This window comes from Callithrix jacchus, chromosome 11 (genome assembly GCF_049354715.1).
Source record: "Callithrix jacchus isolate 240 chromosome 11, calJac240_pri, whole genome shotgun sequence".
NCBI classification, from domain to species: Eukaryota; Metazoa; Chordata; class Mammalia; order Primates; family Cebidae; genus Callithrix; species Callithrix jacchus.
The window spans coordinates 98,529,443-98,550,729 of NC_133512.1; the positions used below are offsets into that span (position 1 = coordinate 98,529,443).

The window sequence follows — 21,287 nt, forward strand, 5'->3', positions numbered from 1 at the left end:
CAGCCCTTGGGAACTAACACAATATCACACTGCAAAAAGAACCGGGACACTTCAGTGCAGAACTTTAACAGAACATCACACTGCGAGGAGTGAGCTAAGAAGAGCACCAGCCTTCGTCCAGGCCTCAGCTGTTCCACTCCAGAGGAAAACCCTGGGGTCCAGGTGGGCACGATACTCACTAGGGCCAGAGTCTAATCCGAGCTCCCCATCCATTGAGTCGCGTGGTCCCCATGGGTACGGCTGTTCCTCCTGCTTGATCCATGACAAAATGTCATGTGCTGAGATGAGAGACTCTGTTGTCACGGAAAGAAGACAGTCTTAGATTTTGTCATTCCCACTGGGCCACCCATCAAAGGTCTGAAAACCCTCCCCTGCAGCAGCAGCAGCTTGCACGACATGTTTTGGGATTGGTGTTACACTTCCAGGCCATCCTCCTCACCCTCGTTAAGTCCCTTCCTAAATAGACTCTGCTGCTCGCTGCATCTCGAATTGGCCAAAAGCAGGCTCAGCCCAAGGTCTGTGCAGTACCAGGACCAGGATTAAAACCCAGATCTCCTGACTCTGCCACTTAACCCCAGAGGAAGACATGGGGCTGGGACAGGCCAGAGGAAAACCCCAGATAACAGCCCACAGGGCCATGGCTAACAGGTATGACTCAGAAATCCGCAAGGGCAGAGGCCACAACCAGAGGTCATGGATAAGAACCGCAGTGAAGCAGGAAGGTCCCACTTTTCCTCTGCTCTGGGTCCCCTCGATTTCTCTATGGTGAAGTTGACAAAGTACAGGGAATCCCAGATTCAACTTCTCATCCTCTCTCCCTGGTAGGGTGGGTAGGATGAGACTTGTATCCTAACTACCAGGCGAGGACACTGGACTTCTCAGCTCTGCAAACACAAGGACACACACAGGCCATGGGCAGGTGGAGCTTCCATTTTCTTTTATGCCTCCCTGAATGCCTGGACCCTCCCAACTTTCTTGGGAAACTTCTAACTAGTATTCACTCAAGAGAAATTCCAGAACATGTAAATAATTTTCCAACACAGAAATACACACAGCTTTTAGATGTTTTTTGGTTGTTTTTATTGTTCAAAAATCAGTGTTGAATGGCTGGGTGAGGTGGCTCATGCCTGTAATCCCAGCACTTTGGGAGGCTGAGGCGGGCAGATCATTTGAGGTCAGGAGTTCGAGACCAGCCTGTCCAACATGGTGAAACCCCAACTCTAATAAAAATACAAAAAATTAGCAGGATGTGATGGCGCACACCTGTAATCTCAGCAACTCAGGAAGCTGAGGTAGCAGAATCGCTTAAACCTAGGAGGTGGAGCAGTGAGCTGAGATTGCACCACTGCACTCCAGCCTGAACAGAGCAAGACTCCATCTCAAAAAACAAAAAGCCAGTGAAGTAATTTTAGTATCAGTTGCACAGACATGACAATTATTAATTTAATGATTCCTTTTGAAAAAATGCTGGTTGCCCTCAATATTCGTTCCGGCCTTGTTCTCACCTGAATTGGGATCTGTGGGAATCTCTCTGTCTGCCAAATCCTGCTGATCCCACACGCACTGATGCTCCTCCTGCTTGATCCGAGACAGGAGGTCCTGGGCACAAACTGGGGAGTCTAGTCGTGGGAACAAGAGCGGCAACGGCGTTAGAAGACGCAGTACCTAGATATTTGGTCAAACATTATTTAGCAGTCTCTATGAAGGTTGAGATTGAACATGTAAGTCAGTGGACTTCGAGTCAAGCAGATTGCCCTCTATGAAATGGGCAGGACTCGTCCAAACAGCTGAAGGCCTAAGGAAAAAGGTGGCTCTTCCCCAAGGAAGAAGGAATTCTGCCTGCAGGCTCAATCGGCCACGTCAGCGCTTCCCTGGGTCTATCAGCGCTTCCCTGGGTCTATCAGCGCTTCCCTGGGTCTATCAGCACTTCCCTGGGTCTCTAACCTGCTGGCCTGCCCTGTAAATTTTGGACTTGCCAGCCTCCACAATCACGAGCCAATTCCTTAAAATAAAATAAATCTCTCTTTCACACGTACACCACACACCCTCATGGGTCCTGTTTCTCTGCAGAACGCTGATACACACATCTGCTCTAACAGAGTTCTCACCTACAACAGAGTCTAGCTGCAATGCCAGCTAACAGAGCTCCCTCACAGGACCACAGGTACGCGGTGGTAGCCCATGATTACAGCTCACGCCTGTAATCCCAGCACTTTGGGAGGCTGAGGTGGGTGGATCACAAGGTCAGGAGTTCAAGACCAGTTTGGCCAAGACAGTGAAACCCCATCTCTACTAAAAATACAAAAATTAGCTGGGCATGGTGGCAGGTGCCTGTAATCTCAGGTACTTGGGAGGCAGGGAACTGCTTGAACCCAGGAGGCGGAGGTTGCAGTGAGCCGAGATCACGCCACTGCACTCCAGCCTGAGCAACAGAGCAAGAGTCCAACTCAAAAAGAAAAGAAAAGAAAGGCCTTCCTGGTCAAGGAACAACAGGTCTTCCTAACCTCCCTGTTCTCCTACCCATGAAGCCTTTTACTTAGTACTTTTGCCAGGATATTGTTTCTAAAGGGGAAGACGGAATAGTTAAAAATGGATAATATAAGGAAGAGAGGAAACAGAACATGCTGACCCTAGATACACCAGCAAATTGTCAATGCTGTTTGCCACGTCTCTGTCCCTGGAGAAATCCTGGCTCAGCCCAGTCCTGGATGCACAGCCCTTCCATTTTGAGTTCAGCCCTCTGGCCTGGCACATGTGACAGCTAACTTTGGGGACTGGCAGACCATGCTAACCCTCTCCCCGCCCCTCCCTGGTGTGGACAGCTGCCTGGCTCACTCACCAGTAATGGATTCCGTGGGGATAGCTCTTTCCTCCAGGCTGCGCTGACCCCGGACACACAGGGCTTCCTCGCGCTTCACCTGGGAGGACGCATCCTGTGCAGGAACCAGGGGCTCTGCTCCTGGGGACAGAGAATCACATTGCTTTGTGTCTTTTTTTCTGCATGCTGGTCACCAGGACATTCTGGGTTCAAGAACATGGCTGACAGCCCTTGCCAGGGGACAGTATGGGGGTCTCGGGTTCCTGCTAGAGTCAGGGGGGAACCCTGAGGAGCAGAAGATCTCAGGAGCAGAGAGACAGCCAACATTCAGGAAAAAGGGCTAGGCAAGCAGTAAAATGAGGGGTGATGAGGCCAAGCAGAGGATTCAGGAATAACCCAGAGCTGTGCAACGAGCTGGGTGCTCATCAGGACCGGGCCACAAGTTGGACCTCTCTGTGGGAGCAATTAGTCCTTGTTTGTCACCCTCATCAGAAAGAGCTGGCCAGGCTAAGGCCAGATGCACACACACACGTGTATACATATGATTTGTAAGAAGCCAGGCGGGGCAACAAGGTACAACCAAGCTCTGTTGCTGGAGACAGTGCACAGCCTCCTTACAGAGTCAGTCTCACAGTCGCCAACAGGTTCTTGGAAACAGTGAGTTCAAATGAAACGATACATGGCAGATCCTCAAATAACGTCATTTCCTTCTGTGGCGTTTAGTTATGACATTGACGAGAAAGAAAAATTGGTTGTTTTATGTCATTTCAAAGCCACAGTTTCCAAGACCCCATCAATAACATGAAGTGAAGACTCACGGTGCATAAAAGACAATGAATGACGCAGCCTCTGCATAGAAGCCCAGCATGCAACAAACAGGGCCGCTCTTCTGATGGCACTCCCTGCTGCAAGAGGAGGCTCTGGCACCAGGAAAGACATAGGACAAAGATTCTGAAGACTGGGATCCTGGTTTCGACTGTACCACCAACTCAGTGGATGAGTCATTTAACCTCTCTGGGTACTGGTCTACTCTTCTCATCTACAAAAAGGACACAGTGATCCCTATTCTATCTCATGCTCAGTGATGGTTTGATAACCAACTGAAACTGTTGAGATTACACTGCTTCAAATGTAAAAAGCTACCACATAAGACTAGGTGCTATCAACAACGCGGCTGAGCTGAAACTCCTGCAGCGCTTGATGAAGACAGAAAAGGAGCCATTGAGAGGAAACGTGCAGGACAGGCAAGCCCATACACACGGACAGTTGATTAGTGGTTGCCAGGGGCTGGTCGGGAGGGGAGCAGGGAGGAACTGCTTATGGGTGTGGAGTTTTTTTTTTTCTTTTTTGAGATAAGATCTACCTCTGAGAGCTGCTTTCTAAGATGAGTTTCACAAAAATGTTCTCCACTTAAAAACAAGAGAGGATGATGGCTGGACGCGGTGACTCACACCTAAAATCCTAGCACTTTGGGAGGCCGAAGTGGGTAGATCACCTGAGGTCAGGAGTTTGAGACCAGCCTGGCTAACATAGTGAAACCCCATCTCTACTAAAAATACAAAAATTAGCTGGGTGTGGTGGCGGGCACCTGTAATCCCAACTGCTACGGAAGCTGAGACAGGAGAATCGCTTGAATCCAGGAGGCAGAAGTTGCAGTAAGCCAAGACTGTGCCATTGCACTATAGCCTGGGCAACAAGAACAAAACTCTGGGCCGGGCGCGGTGGCTCACACCTATAATCCCAGCACCTTGGGAGGCCAAGGCGAGTGGATCACGAGGTCAAGAGATCGAGACCATCCTGGTCAACGAGGTGAAACCCCGTCTCTACTAAAAATACAAAAATTAGCTGGGCATGGTGGTGTGTGCCTATAGTCCCAGCTACTCGGGAGGCTGAGGCAGGAGAATTGCTTGAACCCAGAAGGCAGAGGTTGCGGTGAGCCAAGATTGTGCCATTGCACTCCAGCGTGGGTAACAAGCAAAACTCCGTCTCAAAAAAAAAAAGAACAAAACTCTGTCTCAAAAAAAAACAAGGGAGGACACGGTCAGGTGCGGTGGCTCATACCTGTAATCCCAGCACTTTGGAAGGCCAAGGCAGGTGGATCACTTGAGGTCAGGAGTTCAAGACCAGCCTGGCAACCATGGTGATACCTCATCTCTACTAAAAATACAAAAATTAGCCAGGTGTGGTGGTGGATGCCTGTAATCCCAGCTACTCAGGAGGCTGAGGCAGGAGAATCACGTGAACCCAGGAGGTGGAAGTTGCAGTGAGCCAAGACCATACCACCACTGCACTCCAGTCTGGGTGACAGAGCAAGACTCCATCTCAAAGAAACAAAAAACAAACAAACAAAAATAATAATAAGGGAGTACAGAGGGCCCAGACAGGCAAAAGTTCCTCCAATGAGGCAGAGAACACAGTTTGAGCACTAGATTTCACCTAGTCCAACAATGCTCAGGAGGACAGGGCCCGAGGAAAGATCTCCAAGGCAGAGGCAGGCCTAGAACCCTAGTGCCTTCCACCCCAGCAAGAACTCACGTGTGTGGCTGGGTGCGGTGGCTCACGCCTGTAATCCCAGCACTCTGGGAAGTGGGCAGATCACAAGATCAGGAGTTCAAGACCTGCCTGACCAACATGATAAAACCCCGTCTCTACTAAAAATACAAAATTTAAAATACAAATACAAATATTAGCCGGATGTGGTGGCGCACACCTGTAATCCCAGCTACTCTGGAGGCTGAGGCAGGAGAACTGATTGAACCCAGGAAGCAGAGGTTACAGTGAGCCGAGATCGCCCCACTGCACTCCAGCCTGGGCAACAGAGTAAGACTCTGTCTAAAAAACAAAAAGAGCTCATCAAGTGTGCTGTGCTCAGGGCCCCAATTTCCTCAGGCTTAAGATTCCTTCTCGGGTGAGGTCAGAGCCTTGTCGAGTGAGCCTGCAGGTGAGCCGCGTGTTGGCCGAAGAATGAGGTGATGATACTGCATGTTAGGCCAAGCGTTAAGCAACGGTCAGGGCGAAACCCTGCATCTGCCTCACACTCCTTTTCACCTCCTCTGTCAGCCTCTCTGAGCCCAGGCCCGGGGCCTCTCTCTACATCAGGCCTGGGCGATAGCATTAGCCTAAGCCCTTCATGTCTCTCCACTCAGCTTACCTATGAGTCCAGAGCTACACGGCTTTAACAAACCCAAAGACAAATATCCATTGTGCTATTTTGAGCCCTGAGATCTCTTCCTGTAAGTGACCACCAAATTTCAACTCCAGCCAAACTGGCCCCTGGGAGCCACCCAAGAGCCTCGTCCCATGGTGCACACACAGGGGTGCCTCCCACGGCATGTGGGCAGCCGGCTCTCCTCTCCCGCCTTCCCTGGACCCCACACTTGCTTCCATTGCCATCACCTGCGTCGGGATCCATTGGGATTTCTCTCTCTTCAGGGTGCCGCTGCTCCCACACACACGGCTCTTCCCTGGGCTCAGCCTGGGCTGGAGCATCTGGCTTGGGGACTGGGCCGTCTGCATCTGGAAGTGAGGAGGAGGGAGGGAAGGACTATGTGAAGTTGACCAACGCGTCCAGCAAGGGGACGAGAGAATTCTCCGCTACCCCAACACCCCCCTCCACCTGAGTGTCCCTCTTCAGCGATTATGCAAGTTAGGTAGGTAATCTCTTATAAAGAACCTTGAAAATGAGTTGATAGATTCCTATGTTTCTACTGTAGAAAGACCTGGTCTCTGGAAGCCAGCATCAGACCGACTATGGCTTACCCCGGGCTGCTGGGATGTGGTGCATGGTGAGGTGCACGTGCTGTGTTACTGTAATCCAGCGTGGAAAGGGCGTAATGCTGAATCCTATGGCAATGTCCCTGTTACTGGGTTTTACATTTTTATCCTACTGTAAACTGTTCTATCCTACTAGCATTGTAAGCAAAAGGTTTCCTGAGTTTCTATTACATAAAAACATGAAACAACCTGCCCCGGCAATGTTAACGTGGACTAACAAGCATTTCACAACTCTCTGCAGAGATGGCTCACCGAAGAGAGGGTGTCCTTACCCAGGGACATCAGGGTTTTGTAGTTCTCCTTAACAAGGTTGTTATAAAGCTCCTTCTGCCATTCATCCAGGTTCTTCCACTCATCCTCGGAGAAGTACACAGCAATGTCGACAAAAGTCACTGGAACCTGAGCCAACAAGCGGGTTAATCTAGACCTCCTGCCTGCTCCTTCCCGCTACTTCCCCTTCTCCTGTGGGCCACAGGACCCACTCCCTGCCAGAGCCCGGCCCTCGCTCTCCGTAGCTCCCCAGTCCTGAACATCCATCTCAATGGAATCAGTCCTCTCTGTCCCGGACCTTCTTGTGCCTTCAGTAACATGGATGGTCAACTCTGCCATTTTAGAAAAAGCATTTAGCCACCTCCTTTATTATTTATCTTTTAGGACAACTGGATACCTGAGGGTAAAGAGCAGTCAATGTGCTTCTTTCTGTATTCAGGGTGACAGAGGGGTGGCAGGTTCTCAGAGTGGGTATGGGTGAGCCAAGTAGAGTAAAACCTGGTTACCAAACCTGTATTTCAGGTCAGGTCACCTCTGTGTACACAGTTACCTCTTTGTAGGCAACGCATGTACAATCTAAAGGCCTGTGCTAAGGTTCAGGACCTGGGTCAACACCATTCACTGCTCTAACTCGATCATCAAGGAGCACACAGCAGGGAATCAATAAGAACTTGAGTGTGCTGCTCAGTGAATGCCAATACCAGGTAGCCCCACCGCAGCCCGAGTCACTGCGTGGTGTCAGTCACTTGTCAGACTGATGACATGTGTGTTGGGATCAGTTACAGAAAGCTGATTTCAGTTTGCAAAGATCCTCATCCACACTCACTTCAGCCACAAGCCAGCACAACCTCAACTTGGACCGAATTGCCCAAAATCGTTTCACTTCCATGACTTTGATAACTAACTTCCTTCTGTGGACACACAGGCTTCCCTCTTACCACTTTTGCATTCTGACTAAACCAGCCTTTCACTCTCAGTCTGAAATCCAACCCCTCAGTCCTCCTCCATCCCATCATGACAAATCTACATTTGCAGGGCCAAAGCTGGCCTGTATGGCACCCGGGGGTGAATTACAAACAGCCAGCCAAGTCAGGAGCACAGCTACTGCTACTCAGCAATGGCGAGCGGGCAGCACCATTATGTAAGTTAGAAATGTCAGCCCTTTTACCAGGTGCTTGTAACTCTGAGGGCGCCCTGCGCAGGTGTGATGCCTACACCTCAGCGCAATGGCCCCATCCGTATGGACCGACAACTCACCATCCACCTTTCCGATCAGAACTAGAACCTTTAATTCCTGGACCTTCCACCAGATGCAGGGAAAGCTCCAACCAGGAAAAATTAATACAGATCCTGTTCTTCATTTTATTTTATTTTTCGAGACAGAGTCTCACTCTGTCGCCAGGCTGGAGTGCAGTGGTATGATCTTAGCCCACTGCAACCTCTGCCTAATGGATTCAAGCGATTTACTTGCCTCAGCCTCCCAAGTAGCTGGGACTACAGGTATGCACCACCACACCCAGCAGTTTTTTTTTTTTTTAGTAGAGATGGGGTTCCACCACCAGTTATTTATTAATTTTTTTGTATTTTAGTAGAGACAGTGTTTCACCGTGTTGACCAGGATCGTCTCAGTCTCCTGACCTTGTAATCCGCCCACCTCGGTCTCCCAACGTGCTGGGATTACAGGCATGAGGCACCGCACCCAACCCCCTTTCTTTATTTGAATTCTCTGTTGCTGGAACTCCGCAGAAGACATCCACCACCAATTCACACTGCTGTCTCACGGCTGCCTCAGCAGCTTCTTGTTGGTCTCCTGCTGACACCCTGCTATGTTCCCCGGGAGGCTTGTTTCAAACGTTACATTCTCCCAGACCTGTAAGTGCCCTCCCACATCTGTCTGTCTTTGATCTCAGGTAGGCGCCAGCAAGCTCCTTCCTTGACCCTCTCCTTGTCAAATCCAAGGCTGCTGGTATGCAGCCTTCACCTGTCCTCCAACCCCTGCCTGTGAATCTTAATCCAAACAATCCTTCCTCATCTACATTGATAGTTTCTCCCTCTCCACCAGCTCTGGCCCTTCAGGGTCATTCCAACCTCAGAAAAACCTTCCCTCAACGCTGCTCCCTCGGCTCACTCTGCCGTCCCACTTCACTGGGAATTTCCGAGAGACACATTCTGTTTTCCCCTCTTAGTGATCTACTCATTCTTTACCCCCTTAGACTCTGCCTCTGTACCCTCCATTCTCTGAAACCACACCCTGGAAGATCATCGGCGACCTTCTGTTGAAATCCTCACCTTTTCTGATCTCTTTGAAAGGTCAGATCGTCTTTCTAGAATTTTCTCTTGCTTGGTTCCTGTACTATGTTGCCTCCTATCCATCTGGCACATGTCTTCTTTACCTTTTCCTCTTCTTTCCCCAAGATCAAGACTCTGTCCTCACCCTTTCCTGTTTCTTCACTTTTCCCTTGACAATTTCATTCTTTTCACTTCAGCCGTTATTACTTTGCAAATGACACTGTTCAACTTTCCTTGCTCTCTTCAAAGTTCCACAGCCTTCAGAGTAGCTCCATTTAATCATCTTTAAGTACCTCAGACTAAATGCACTTAAAGACAGGTTCACTATCTTTTTCCTTTTTTTTTTTTTTTTTTTTTTTGTGAGACAGGGTCTCCCTCTATTACCCAGGCTCAAGTGCAGTAGCAGGATCTCAGCTCACTGCAGCCTGGACCTCCTGGGCTCAAGTGATCCTCCCACCTCAGCCTCCCAAGTATCTGGGGCTACAGGTGTGGGCCATTGTGCCCAGCTAATTTTTTCAATTGTTTATGGAGATGGGGGGTCCCACCATGTTGCCCAGGCTGGTCTCAAACTCTTGGGCTCAAGCAATTCTCTTGCTTCAGCCGCCTAAGTACTGGGATCCAGGCACGAGCCACTTTGCCTGGCCCAGGTCCATTATATTTTCCAACATACCAACTCTTCTCCCTCATTTCACCAGTTCTGTAGAGGAGTAAAACTCTGGAATCATATTCTTACCACCACAGACACCACTTTTAAAAAACTTCACTGTGAGCCTCGTGCAGTGGCTCATGCCAGGAATTCCAGCACTTTGGGAGGCTGAGTGGATTACTTGAGATCAGGAGTTTGAGACCAGCCTGGTCAACATGGTGAAACCCCATCTCTACTAAAAATATAAAAATTAGCCAGGGGTGGTGGTGGGTACCTGTAGTCCCAGGTACTTGGGAGGCTGAGGCTAAAGCAGGAGAATCGCTTGAACCCAGGAGGTGGAGGTGGCAGTGAGCCGAGATGGCACCACTCCAGCCTGAGTGACAGAGCAAGGCTCCATCTCAAAAAAAAACTTCACTATAACAGGATGCAGCAGAAATCTGTGCCATAGTCTGAGACTGCAGGGAGCCTATGGTCTAGCTAGATAGAAGAGAATATCCATGAATTAGCTATGACTCCATCAATCAACACATACAACAGAATCCAGCAGGCATAAAGGATCTGGAACACGGTGCTTCCTTCAGTCTGACAGATGAAGAGAATGCATCTAGCTTGCCCAAGAGTGCACGAATTATAACTCTGCTAGCAAGATTAATTACATTCTCGTGGTGTTCTATAGTTGTGGTGGTCCTTAATTAGATCTAGTCTTAACTAATTGAGAGACTGAGGTAGAAGGATTGTAGAAGACTATGTCCACAAATTCTTTGACAGTCTCTTTTTTTTTGAGATGGAGTCTCACTCTGTCATCCAGGCTGGCGCGCAGTGGCTCAATCTTGGCTCACTGTAACCTCTGCCTCCCGGGTTCAAGTGATTCTCCTGCTTCAACCTCCTGAGTAGCTTGGATTATAGGCGCCCACCACCACACCTGGCTAATTTTTGCATTTTCAGTAGAGACGGGGTTTCACCATTTGGTCAGGGTAATCTTGAACTCCTGACCTTGTGATCAACCACCTCAGACTCCCAAAGTGCTGGGATTACAGACATGAGCCACTGTGCCCAGCTGAAAGTCTTTTCAATAGGTAGAGCCTAATTCTTCTCCCCTTCAGTGTGGGCAAGATTTGGTGACTTGCTTCTAACAAATCAATGAAGTGACAGTGTGGACCTTCTGAGACGAGGTCATAAAAGACACTGCAGCTTCCGTCTTGGTCTCTCTCTCTTGGCTCACTCCCTGTGGGGAGGGCTGGCTGCTAAGCTATGAGGATGCTCAAGCAGTCCTAGGGGGAGGTCCACATGCTGAGGAACTGAGGCTTCCCACCAACGGCCAAGTGAGTGAGCCATGCTGGAATCAGGCTTTCCAGCCCCAGTCAAGCCTTCAGATAACTGCTGTGCCATTCAACAGTGTGAGTGTAACCTTATGGGACTCTGAGAACCCACCTAAGGGGTTCCCCAATTCCTGACCCACAGAAACAGTGAGATGATAAATAATTATTTTTTTATGCAAGGCTGGTACGTTTCAGGGTAGTTATATAGCAATAGGTAACTAACACAATAATCTACATAATGTTTTCCCACAAACAAAATTAATCCTCACAACTCCATGAAGTAAGCATATTATTATCTTCATTTTATTGATAATAACCCTGAAACTCAGATAAACCAGCTGGGAATTTACTCAATTGTTTATACTTCACTTCCTTCAAAAGAGGAATTGAGGAAGCTCAGAAACAACAAAAAACACTTTCGACCAATGCATAAGCAGACCTCATGCAGTGGCTCAGCCTATATTCCCAGCACTTTGGGAAGCCCAGGCAGGAAGACAGCTTGAACCCAGAAGTTCAAGACCAACCTCAGCAACATATCAAGACCCTGTCACTACAAAAAATAAAAATAAATCAAAAACTTAACTGGATGTGGTGGCATGTGCCTGTAGTCCTGATTGAGAGACTGAGGTGGAAAAATTGCTTGAGCCCAAGGCGTTCAAGGCTGTATGAGCTACGATTGTACAACTGTACTCAAGCCTGGACGACAATGTGAGACCGTCCCAAAAAACTAAAAAACAAAACCAGCATGTAGCCAAGTCAGGATTTAAATCCAAGTTCTCTGATTCCAGACACTAAAACCATTTCATTATTCCTAAGAGCCTTTGTCAAGTCAAGTCTCCTCTAATGCCTAATCCAACGCACGGAACACATCACAGTGCTACACAAAGATATGAGTTGAGACACACAGTACAGACAAAACGGCAGTGTGTACGAAGACGCTGATTGTGCTAGACAAGCGACATATGCAAAACCATCCTAAAAACCAGCCTCTATGGCTGCAGTGCCAGGAAGTGTTTTGCAGAGGAGCCAGAGCCACTGTTACAACTAAGTTCTGTGAAGACTCAATAAGTAAAGTCAAACAACTCCTCTGGCAAAGTCACTGGGTGGGTTGCCTCAGCAGACAGAGACATACAAGACCCGGTCCCTGCCAGGAAGCTGTTAGCTCTCCAGTTGGAGAGAGGCACTCCACAAACATGTTTGGCATACCAGCCAAAGCCAGGTACCATTCCACGCACAGGGATACAGCGGACAACCAAGTAGAATCTACACTCTGGTTGGGGAAAACCGACCAAGACAAAAAAGGAATATTATATTTAAGAATAATCTCTTTTTTTTTTTTTTTTTTGAGATGGAGTCTCGCTCTGTCACCCAGGCTGGAGTGCAGGGGTGCAATCTCAGCTCACTGCAACCTCTGCCTCCTGGGTTCAAGCAGTTCTCCTGCCTCAGCCTCCTGAGTAGCTGGGATTACAGGTGCCCACGACCACTAATTTTTTCGTATTTTTAGTAGAGACGGAGTTTCACCATCTTGGCCAGGCTTGTCTTAAACTTCTGACCTTGGGATCCACCCACCTTGGCTTCCCAAAGTGCTGGGATTACAGGCATGAGCCACCACGCCCAGCGAAGAATAATATGTTAAAGCCAGGCACAGCGGCTCACGCCTGTAATCCCAACACTTTGGGAGGCTGAGGTGGATGGATCACTTGAGGTCAGGAATTTGAGACCAGCCTCAACAACATGGTGAAACCCATCTCTACTAAAAAATACAAAAGTTAGGCCGGGTGCAGTGACTCATGCCTGTAATCCCAGCACTTTGGGAGGCCAAGGCAGGAGGATCATAAGGTCAGAAGATTGAGACCATCCTGGCCACCATGGTGAAACCCCATCTCTACTAAAAATATAAAAAGTAGACAGGCATGGTGGCGCACACCTGTAGTTCCAGCTACTTAGGAGGCTGAGGCAGAAGATTCGCTTGAACCCGGGAGGCAGAGGTTGTAGTGAGCAGAGATCACACCACTGCAGTCCAGTCTGGCAACATAACGAGACTCCATCTCAAAAAAAAAAAAAAAAAAAAAGAAAAATACAAAAATTAGCTGGGCGTGGTGGTGCACGTCTGTAATCCCAACTACTCAGGAGGATGAGGCAGGAGAATCACTTGAACCTGGGAAGCAGAGGTTGCAATGAGCCAAGATTGCACCACTGCACTCTAGCCTGGGCGACAGAGCGAGATTGTCTCATTAAAAAAAAAAAAAAAAAAAGAACATTTTAAATATTTAAGATGCCAATGGCAAAAGTGCTTTGGAGAAAATCTGAGTAGGGGCAGGGAGAAGGAGCATGCTGGAGGATGTGATTCTTTTATATAGGATGGCTGTGGAAGGGCACACTGAAGAAGGCACACCTGAGCAGACCCTGATGGAAGAAGGGGCAAAGACAGCCATGCAGATATTCAGGGCAGGAACTTCTCAGTCAAGAGTCCCTGAGCTGGGGGCGCATGTGGTGTTCGGGCAGAGCAGCACAGATGGGAGCGGGCAGGAAGGAGTGGATGGAGAGGAGAGGAGGTCAGAGAGGCAGGGGAAGAGAGTGGGGGCCATAAACAGACATGGGTTTTTATTCTAATCAGATGGGAAGCCATTTGGGAGGTGTTTTTTGGTTTTTTTTTTGAGACAGATTCTCGCTCTGTCATCCAGGCTGGAGTGCAGTGGCATGATCTCAGCTCACTGCAGCCTCCACCTCCCAGGTTCAAGAGATTCTCATGCCTCAGCCTCCTGAGTAACTGGGATTACACGTGCCCGCCACCACGACCAGCTAATTTTTGTAGAGACCAGCTAGCTAATTAGTAGAGATGGGGTTTCACCATGTTGACTAGGCTAGTCTTGAACTCCTGACCTCCTCAAGTGAGCCGCCTGCCTCAGCCTTCTTCCAAAGTGCTGGGGTTATGGGGATGAGCCACTGTGCCCGGCTATTTGGGAGAAGTGTTTAAGCAGAAGTGTGATGTGACTGCTTCACATTTTCAAAGGATCACTCTGGCTGCAGTGTTGAGATAGACTGTATGGTGGGGGGACAAGGATGAAGACAACGACACCCAGCAGGAGGCCATGGCACAAATCAGATGCCTAAGATCAGACGATGGCATCGGAGTGGAGGTGGTAAGGAGTGGCCAGGTTGTGGATATATTTTGAAGAAAAATCAGATGGTATTTACTAATAGATTAGATGTAGAGTATGAGAGACAGGGGAGACAAATACAACTCCAAGGCTTTGGCCTGAGCACTCGAAAGGAGGGAACCATCCGTCACCAACGGCGATGAGGACATCAGGTAGAACAGGTCTCAGGCAAGAGATCCGCAGTTGGTCATGTTAAATCTAAGAGATTTACTGACATCCAAATGAATTACTAGGTAGGAATGTGAATCTGGCATTCCAGAAAGAAAGCTGGGCAAGATATAGAAACAAAGGGGGCATGGGAGGAAAAGAATCTATTTGGGAGGTGACAACATACAGATTGCTTTCAATCCTGTGAGAACAGCTGGGTGTGGTGGCTCACACCTGTAATCCCAGCACTTTGGGAGACCAAAGCAGGAGGATCACCTGAGGTCAGGAGTTCAAGACCAGGCTGGCCAACATGGTAAAACCCCGTCTCTACTAAAAATACAAAAAATTAGCCAGGCATGGTGGCAGGTGCCTGTAATCCCAGCCACTCAGGAGGCTGAGGCAGGAGAATTGCTTGAACCCAGGAGGCAGAGGTTGCGGTGAGCCGAGATTGCGCCATTGCACTCCAGCCTAGGCGACAAGAACAAGACTCCTTCTCAAAAAAAAAAAAAAAAAAAAAAAAAGACTGTGAAATAGGATGCAGTCCTGAAGAAGGAGAGTGAATAAAGAGCAAAAGGCCAGGATGGAGCTCTGGCCCACTCCATGCATTAGGAAGTTGGCAAAAGGAGGCAAAATCAGCAAACAGTGAGACAGAGCAGCTGGTGAGGTCGGAAAAGAATCAACAGAGAGAGATGTCCCAGAAGCCACGGCAAGGGGTTTCAAGGAGAGCGTGGTCACTTACACACAACACTGCTGACAGGGCAGGGAAAATGAAGACAAAGAGGCGACCACTGGCTGTAACCCCACGAGCATCATTAGTAAGCAAAGTACTTGTAAATATGTAGGGCATTCTTGGGGGAAAAAAAGAGAAAAAAAAAAGTAAGCAAAGGCCTGATCAGGGTACATTCAGAGAGAAAGATCCAGTTACCAATCAACTGGAATACTGAGAACAGAGGAACATGTTAAATGAGACCACAGGGGACGCAATCAGCAGAATCCAGACAGTGAGATGCTTAACAGGACAGATGGCCCAATTCCTTCCAGATAAACTGAAAGGAAAAATAATAGATGGAGGAGATGCCTGCAGATTAAAAAAGACTTAAGAGACATGTCAAACATAATGTGTGGACGTTATTTAAATCCTAATTCAAACAAAAATCTTTTTTTTTTTTAAATGAAGGGCCAGGCATGGTAGCTCACGCCTGTAATCCCAGCATTTTGGGAGGCCGAGGTGGGTGGATCATGAGATCAGCAGTTCAAGACCAGCCTGGCCAAGATGGTGAAACCCCATCTATATGAAAAATAATAAAAGTTATCTGGGCATGGTGGCACATGCCTGTAGTCCCAGCTACTTGGGAGGCTGAGGCAGAAGAATCACCTGAACCCAGGAGGTGGAGGTAGCAGTGAGCCAAGATCATGCCACTGCACTCCAGCCTGGGCGACAGAGTGAGAGTTTGTCCAAAAAAAAATGGAGGGGGATAAAAAAAGAAAACAAAATAAAAAATGGAAAGAACTAAAAATCTAATCATTGTCTAGACAGTCATCCAGACTCAAGCTTTTACTATGGTGGTGGTGGGAATAACATTGAGGTTATCACTTAAAAAAAAAGTCCTTACCTTTTAAGCTAATACTGAAATATCTGCAAAGGAAATGACTGATTTCTGGGGTTTGCTTCAAAATAAAATGGGAATGGGGAAGTGGGCAGGGATTAAGGTGAAACTAGATTGGCCAAGAATTGACAGCTAATGAAGCTGGATGGTGGGTACATGGGGGCCCATTATACTAATCTATCTACTTTTCTTTGAATATTTTATAATAAAGAGAAGGGGAAACGGGAAGGAAGGAGAGAAAATGGGGAAGAAAGAATTGGAGATAAGTACAGACAACACTTTCAAGGGATCCTGCTCTAAAGAGGAGTGGAGAAATGAGGCACCAATACAGGAGGATGCAGAGCCCAGGAGGCTTTCTATTAGAGATGGAGAGTGGGACAGAACAGTCACATGCCGGTGGGAACGGCCCAGCAGAGAGGGGAGAGCTGATGACTTAGAGGAGAAAGGAAGAGATGCTAGGGTGAGCTCCTGGAGTGGGCAGGGGATATCAAGCCACAGGAACAAGGGAAAGCAGAACCTGTGGCCACCGAGCAGCAGATGGAAGAAGAAGCTGGCTGCATGTGGACGCCTCTTCTGAGTGACTCCGTTCTCTCAGTGAAATGAAAAGCAGCATTGAGGATCCGAGAGGAAAGCAGGGGAGGAAACGGAATAAGAAACAGAGCGTGCATTCCCAACCTGAAGAAGAGTCCCCCTGAGGTCAGTGACCATGACTTGAAAGCAACCCCAGGCAGCCTGATTTGAGATGTGACTCCTGCCATTCAGGTGGGCATACACCAAGACAGCCAATGACACATGGTCGCTGGTAGGTGTCAAGTGGGAAAATCAAGGAGTGAAGAGCTGCAGAAACTTGCCGACAACCAGGCAACTCAAACGGGTCTAGGAACAAGAGCAAAGGGTCCAAGACGGAAATGCGGACTCTGCGGGGAAGGAGTGGAGGTGAGCCTTGCTGGGGTAGAATGTTCAAGACCAGGTTGTTTAAGTGGAGACAGGCCCTAAGAAGACACTGACGCTGGGTGGGGCGTCTCATGCCTGTAATCCCAGCACTTTGGGAGGCTGAGGTGGGCGGATCACCTGAGGTCAGAAGTTGGAGACCAGCCTGACCAACATGGAGAAACCCCCTCTCTACTAAAAATATAAAATTAGCCAGGTGTGGTGGTGCATGCCTGTAATCCCCACCACTTGGAGAGGCTGAGGCAGGGGAATCACTTGAACCTGGGAGGCAGAGGCTGTGATGAGCCTAGATTGTGCCATTGCACTCCAGCCTGGGCAGTAAGAGCGAAACTTCATCTCAAAAAAAAAAAAGAAGGCACTGAAATTGGATAACAGGGAGCCAGAGAAGTTTATGAGAAGGAGTGACAAAATGAAATCAGGGATTTTATTCACCTACACTTTTCCTCACCTCCATCCCTGCCCTGGGGACCGCCACATACCTTGGGGGCCTCCCCCTTGCTGCCCGGGGGCAGCCGCAGGACCCAGAAGTTCCTGTTGCGCAGCAGGTTCTCCAGGTTCTCCAGCCGCCTCTGCAGCAGCCCGTACTCCTGCAGCAGGGTCCCCAGCATGGCCCACTTGCTCTCCATGTGGTTCCCAAATTCCACAGCCGTCTTTTCACAGTCAGCCAGCTTCTTCTCAGCTGTTCCCGTGCGCCCCTCCAGGTTCAGCAGTTGGCTGGCCTGGGCATCCACCTTCCTCTCCACAGCCTGGATGGCAGCCACCACGGTCCAGAGTGAGATCTCTGCTGTAGGCAATTGGGGCTCTCGCATCATTCGGTCAGGGAAGACAGGCGCCCTATCTGGAAAGGGTGGGAACTGAAAAGGCATCGGCCGCCGGGCGTCCATGTCCCATTCTTGAGCCTGTATGCAGAGGGAGAAAGTGATAACCCAGGATGAGACCTTGCATGAGTGGGAGAAGTCAGCTGGGAACAAGGGTCAAGTAATCAAATGCTACATGGTGTCTTTCTCCTGCCAAGCCCCTGTACCTTGGGCTATACTAATGCTCCCAGCAATAGCTACCCACCCAGCCACCCAACTCACCACTCTCCCATCTCCTGCCTAGGTGAGTCAGTCTGGTCACTAGTTCACCCACCTTGACCCTTAGCAAGTTACAGCTGTGACCCCTGCCTAAAATGTCACAGGCCACTTTCTTTCTTTGAATAGACGAACTGATTTCTTCCAGGGCTAGGCTTACTGATGACCTTCGTATTTGCCTAGTGTTTTATGTTTCCAAGAACTTTGATGTAAGTTATCTGACGCTAATCTTCCCAGCAATCTCTCCACAGGTTAGGGCAAGAATGACGATGTCTGCTTTAAAGATGATGAAACTGAGGCACAGGGAGGCGGCTGGTCACTCCGCAGCGCGTCCCTGCACTGCCAGCTGGAGCAGCTCTAGGTGCTGCAGGTAACAAAAAACACATTCCTGACGGGGCAAGGTGGCTCACACCTTCCCAGCACTTTGGGAGGCCAAGGCAAGCAGCTCACTTGAGCTCAGGAGTTCAAGACCAGCCTGGCCAACGTGGTGAAACCCTGTCTCTACTAAAAACACAGAAATTAGCCAGGCATGGTGGTGGGCTCCTGTAATCCCAGCTACCTGGGAGGCTGAGGCAGGAGAATTGCTTGAAACTGGGAAGTGGAGGTGGTAGTGAGCTGAGATGGTGCCACAGCACTCCAGTCTGGGTGACAGAGCAAGACTCTGTCTCAGAACAAACAAACAAACAAAAAAACCCACCACATTCCCACCAGGGCTGCGGTGAAGGGAAAGACCAGAGAGCCCAAGCTAGGGCAGAAAAGCAGCTCTCCTCCCCTATACACAACCATTGTTTCATAAATATTTTCCAAAATGAAAATAGGTTCACTAAAAAAGGTCACTCATTAGAGGTGAAAATGGGATGTCCCTCATGCCCAAGAGGACTAAGAGAAACTCCTCCAGGACCCCTCCTTGCTTCCTGAGGAAGGGGTACCCCATGGCCTGGGGACTCCCCCTTTTATCTTCCAGCACAGAGCCCTCACCCCGGAAAGGTAGGCTAATATGTGCAGATTGGGAGCTGAGCCCTGTGGCTAAGGGGGACCAGTTGAGGGTGGTGACAGACAGTTCACTGGTCATCTAGGACCTGGTGTCTGACTCAGGGCTCACTGGACTGCATGGGCTGGGAACCAACTCTCCTTCACACCTGGGACAGGAGGAGGTGTCATCTTCTGTCCTCCTGATGGCTGCTGAAGAGGCCCCTCGGGCTGCTAAAAGGGGAGGACTGCTGCTTGAGGCAATCTGGACAGGCCAGCGCCCCTCTCTGACTCAGAGCAGCAGCAACAGCCACACAGTCCCAGCTTCCTGAGACCTGCTCTGGGACAGGGCAGAGTGCAGAGTAGAGTGGAGAGCAGGGTCCTAGGATAGCCAGGCCCTGCTGAGTAATAAGCGCTGGTATTTCCATCAAAATCATCCATTCCTCCATCACGGAGGCTCCACTCCGCCCTAGCCCACAGAAGGGGACAGAGTCGACAGTTGAAGTTAAGCAAGTCCTGGGACCAGTTTAATTTTCTCAGGTTTGAAGACATAACTCTGAAAATGATCAAACACAGCACAGCAGCTCCTGGCTCCTTCGTTAGCACCCAGCTGAGAGGCCGGTGGTGAGCAGAGGGGCTCCTGAGGAGCCCTGTCCTGGGGTCGGCCCAGACTCTTCCCTGGGGAAGCTCTCAGGCCTCTCTGAGGATCCACCTCCCCTGGTTTTATACCCAATTCTGGAGCACTGGTTCTGCCCACGGAGATCATGGATGGAGCCTGTGCTGCTCTCACCCAGCAGAGACCCTGAGCTCTTGGACGAGGCGAGGACCCAGGAGTCTTAAAAGCTGCCCAGGCCATTCCAACCTGCGGCCAAGTTTGCCAACCGCAGGAAAGACCCCACAGTCACCTCTCCAATGCCCCTTTCCTGGCTCACACTCGATGCAGGAGGGAAGTGAATTACTCATTACACTTGGTGAAAGGTGGCAATCAAACATTTTAAAAATCTCTTCGTCAAACTGGCCACCGTGTAAACACGGACGAGGCATTCACTCCTGCGGCCGGGCGGAAGCACTGCCCGCGAAGCCCTCCGCCGGCCGGGAGCGAAGGGAGCCCCGGGTCCCGGCTCGGCGACGGGGTCAGGGCTCCGCCGGGTCCCGGAAAGGGCGGTCCTGGCCCCCGCCCCACACTCGGAGCCTCCGCACTCGGGCCCAGCGATCGCTGCTCCGCGCCGCGCGGGCCAGGCCTGCCGCTCCGGGCCTGCGTCGGGCCCGCTCCGCCCTGCCTTCCGCGCAGCCCGGCCGTGCCTCGCCCGCCTCGGGCCTCGTCTGGGCGCGGGCGCGGGGAGGGCGCCGCGAGGCTCCCGGAGGACGGTGCGGCCCGGTCCCGCGGCCCAGCCCGCGCCCCGCCCCCACGGCAGCGCGGCCATGGCGCCGGCGGGGCTCTCCCACCTGCATGGGCGGCATTCCCTCGGCCATTTCTCCGCGCAGCGCCGGCTCCTGGTGGCAGACCTCCTCCGGGGGCAGAGCCTGGGCCCAGCTCCAGCTCCCGCTGTCCAGCCCCAGGCCCTGGATGCCCAGCTGCTGAGGCTGCGGCCGTGTTGACACAAACTGCATCCTGGGAGTGCTGTTCCCCGCTCGGGCCGGCCAGGGAGAAGAACGTTTTCCAGGCGCCTTCCCCCTCGCCGGGGCCGGACAGCTCCATCTACAGCCCGTAGGAGCAAACAGTCCCCTTCGGCGGCGCTCCCCGCCCCTCCGCAGCCCGCGCGCCAGCCAATAGCCTCGGAGCTCCTGCCCGCCTGCGGGGAACGGCCGGGGCCACTCCCGGGCTGGGGCCGCCGCCGCCCCAACGCTGAGAGGCGGCGGCTTGGCCCAAAGGTCAGGCCCCCTCTGTCTGGGATGGCCTACCCTAAAGTCCCAAACTATGTGAGGACCTGGACTGTGGGCTTGATTTCTGTTAATTCTGCCAATGCATTGGGCATCCTGGGAGAAAACAGTGCCTGACCCTTTTGAAAATTTTGCAAGAGTCATTCTGTCTTCAGGCACTTTCTTCTGGCCTTCTGCCTTCCCTCACTCCTTTGCAGGCTTTACCCTCCACTCCCTTTCCTCCCAATCCAGATTTACCTGGACCCATCCTAAAGCTTTTGCACTGTTATGGATGACAGAGAAGTGATTCGTGCTAAGATGTCAAAAGAGGGCTGAGCTCTTTCTCCCAAGTAAGGTGCAGTGCATTTTAACAGTGGCCTCTTCAAACACCTTGAAATTGGGT

General features: G+C 50.4%; 1 protein-coding gene across 1 annotated transcript in view; it reads right to left on the reverse strand.

The window, feature by feature from the left end:
* ZNF282 (zinc finger protein 282) overlaps positions 1-20,727 on the reverse strand; it is a 28,669-nt gene extending 7,942 nt beyond the window's left edge. The window contains exons 1-7 of the mRNA XM_002751865.7: positions 20,471-20,727; positions 17,462-17,881; positions 6,865-6,991; positions 6,215-6,334; positions 2,840-2,959; positions 1,506-1,619; positions 180-293 (exon numbers count right to left, since the gene is read on the reverse strand). Coding sequence (XP_002751911.6) covers positions 180-293; positions 1,506-1,619; positions 2,840-2,959; positions 6,215-6,334; positions 6,865-6,991; positions 17,462-17,881; positions 20,471-20,635 — 1,180 coding nt within the window. The 5' untranslated portion in view covers positions 20,636-20,727. The remainder of the gene's footprint in view (positions 1-179; positions 294-1,505; positions 1,620-2,839; positions 2,960-6,214; positions 6,335-6,864; positions 6,992-17,461; positions 17,882-20,470) is intronic.
* Positions 20,728-21,287: the final 560 nt, after the last annotated feature.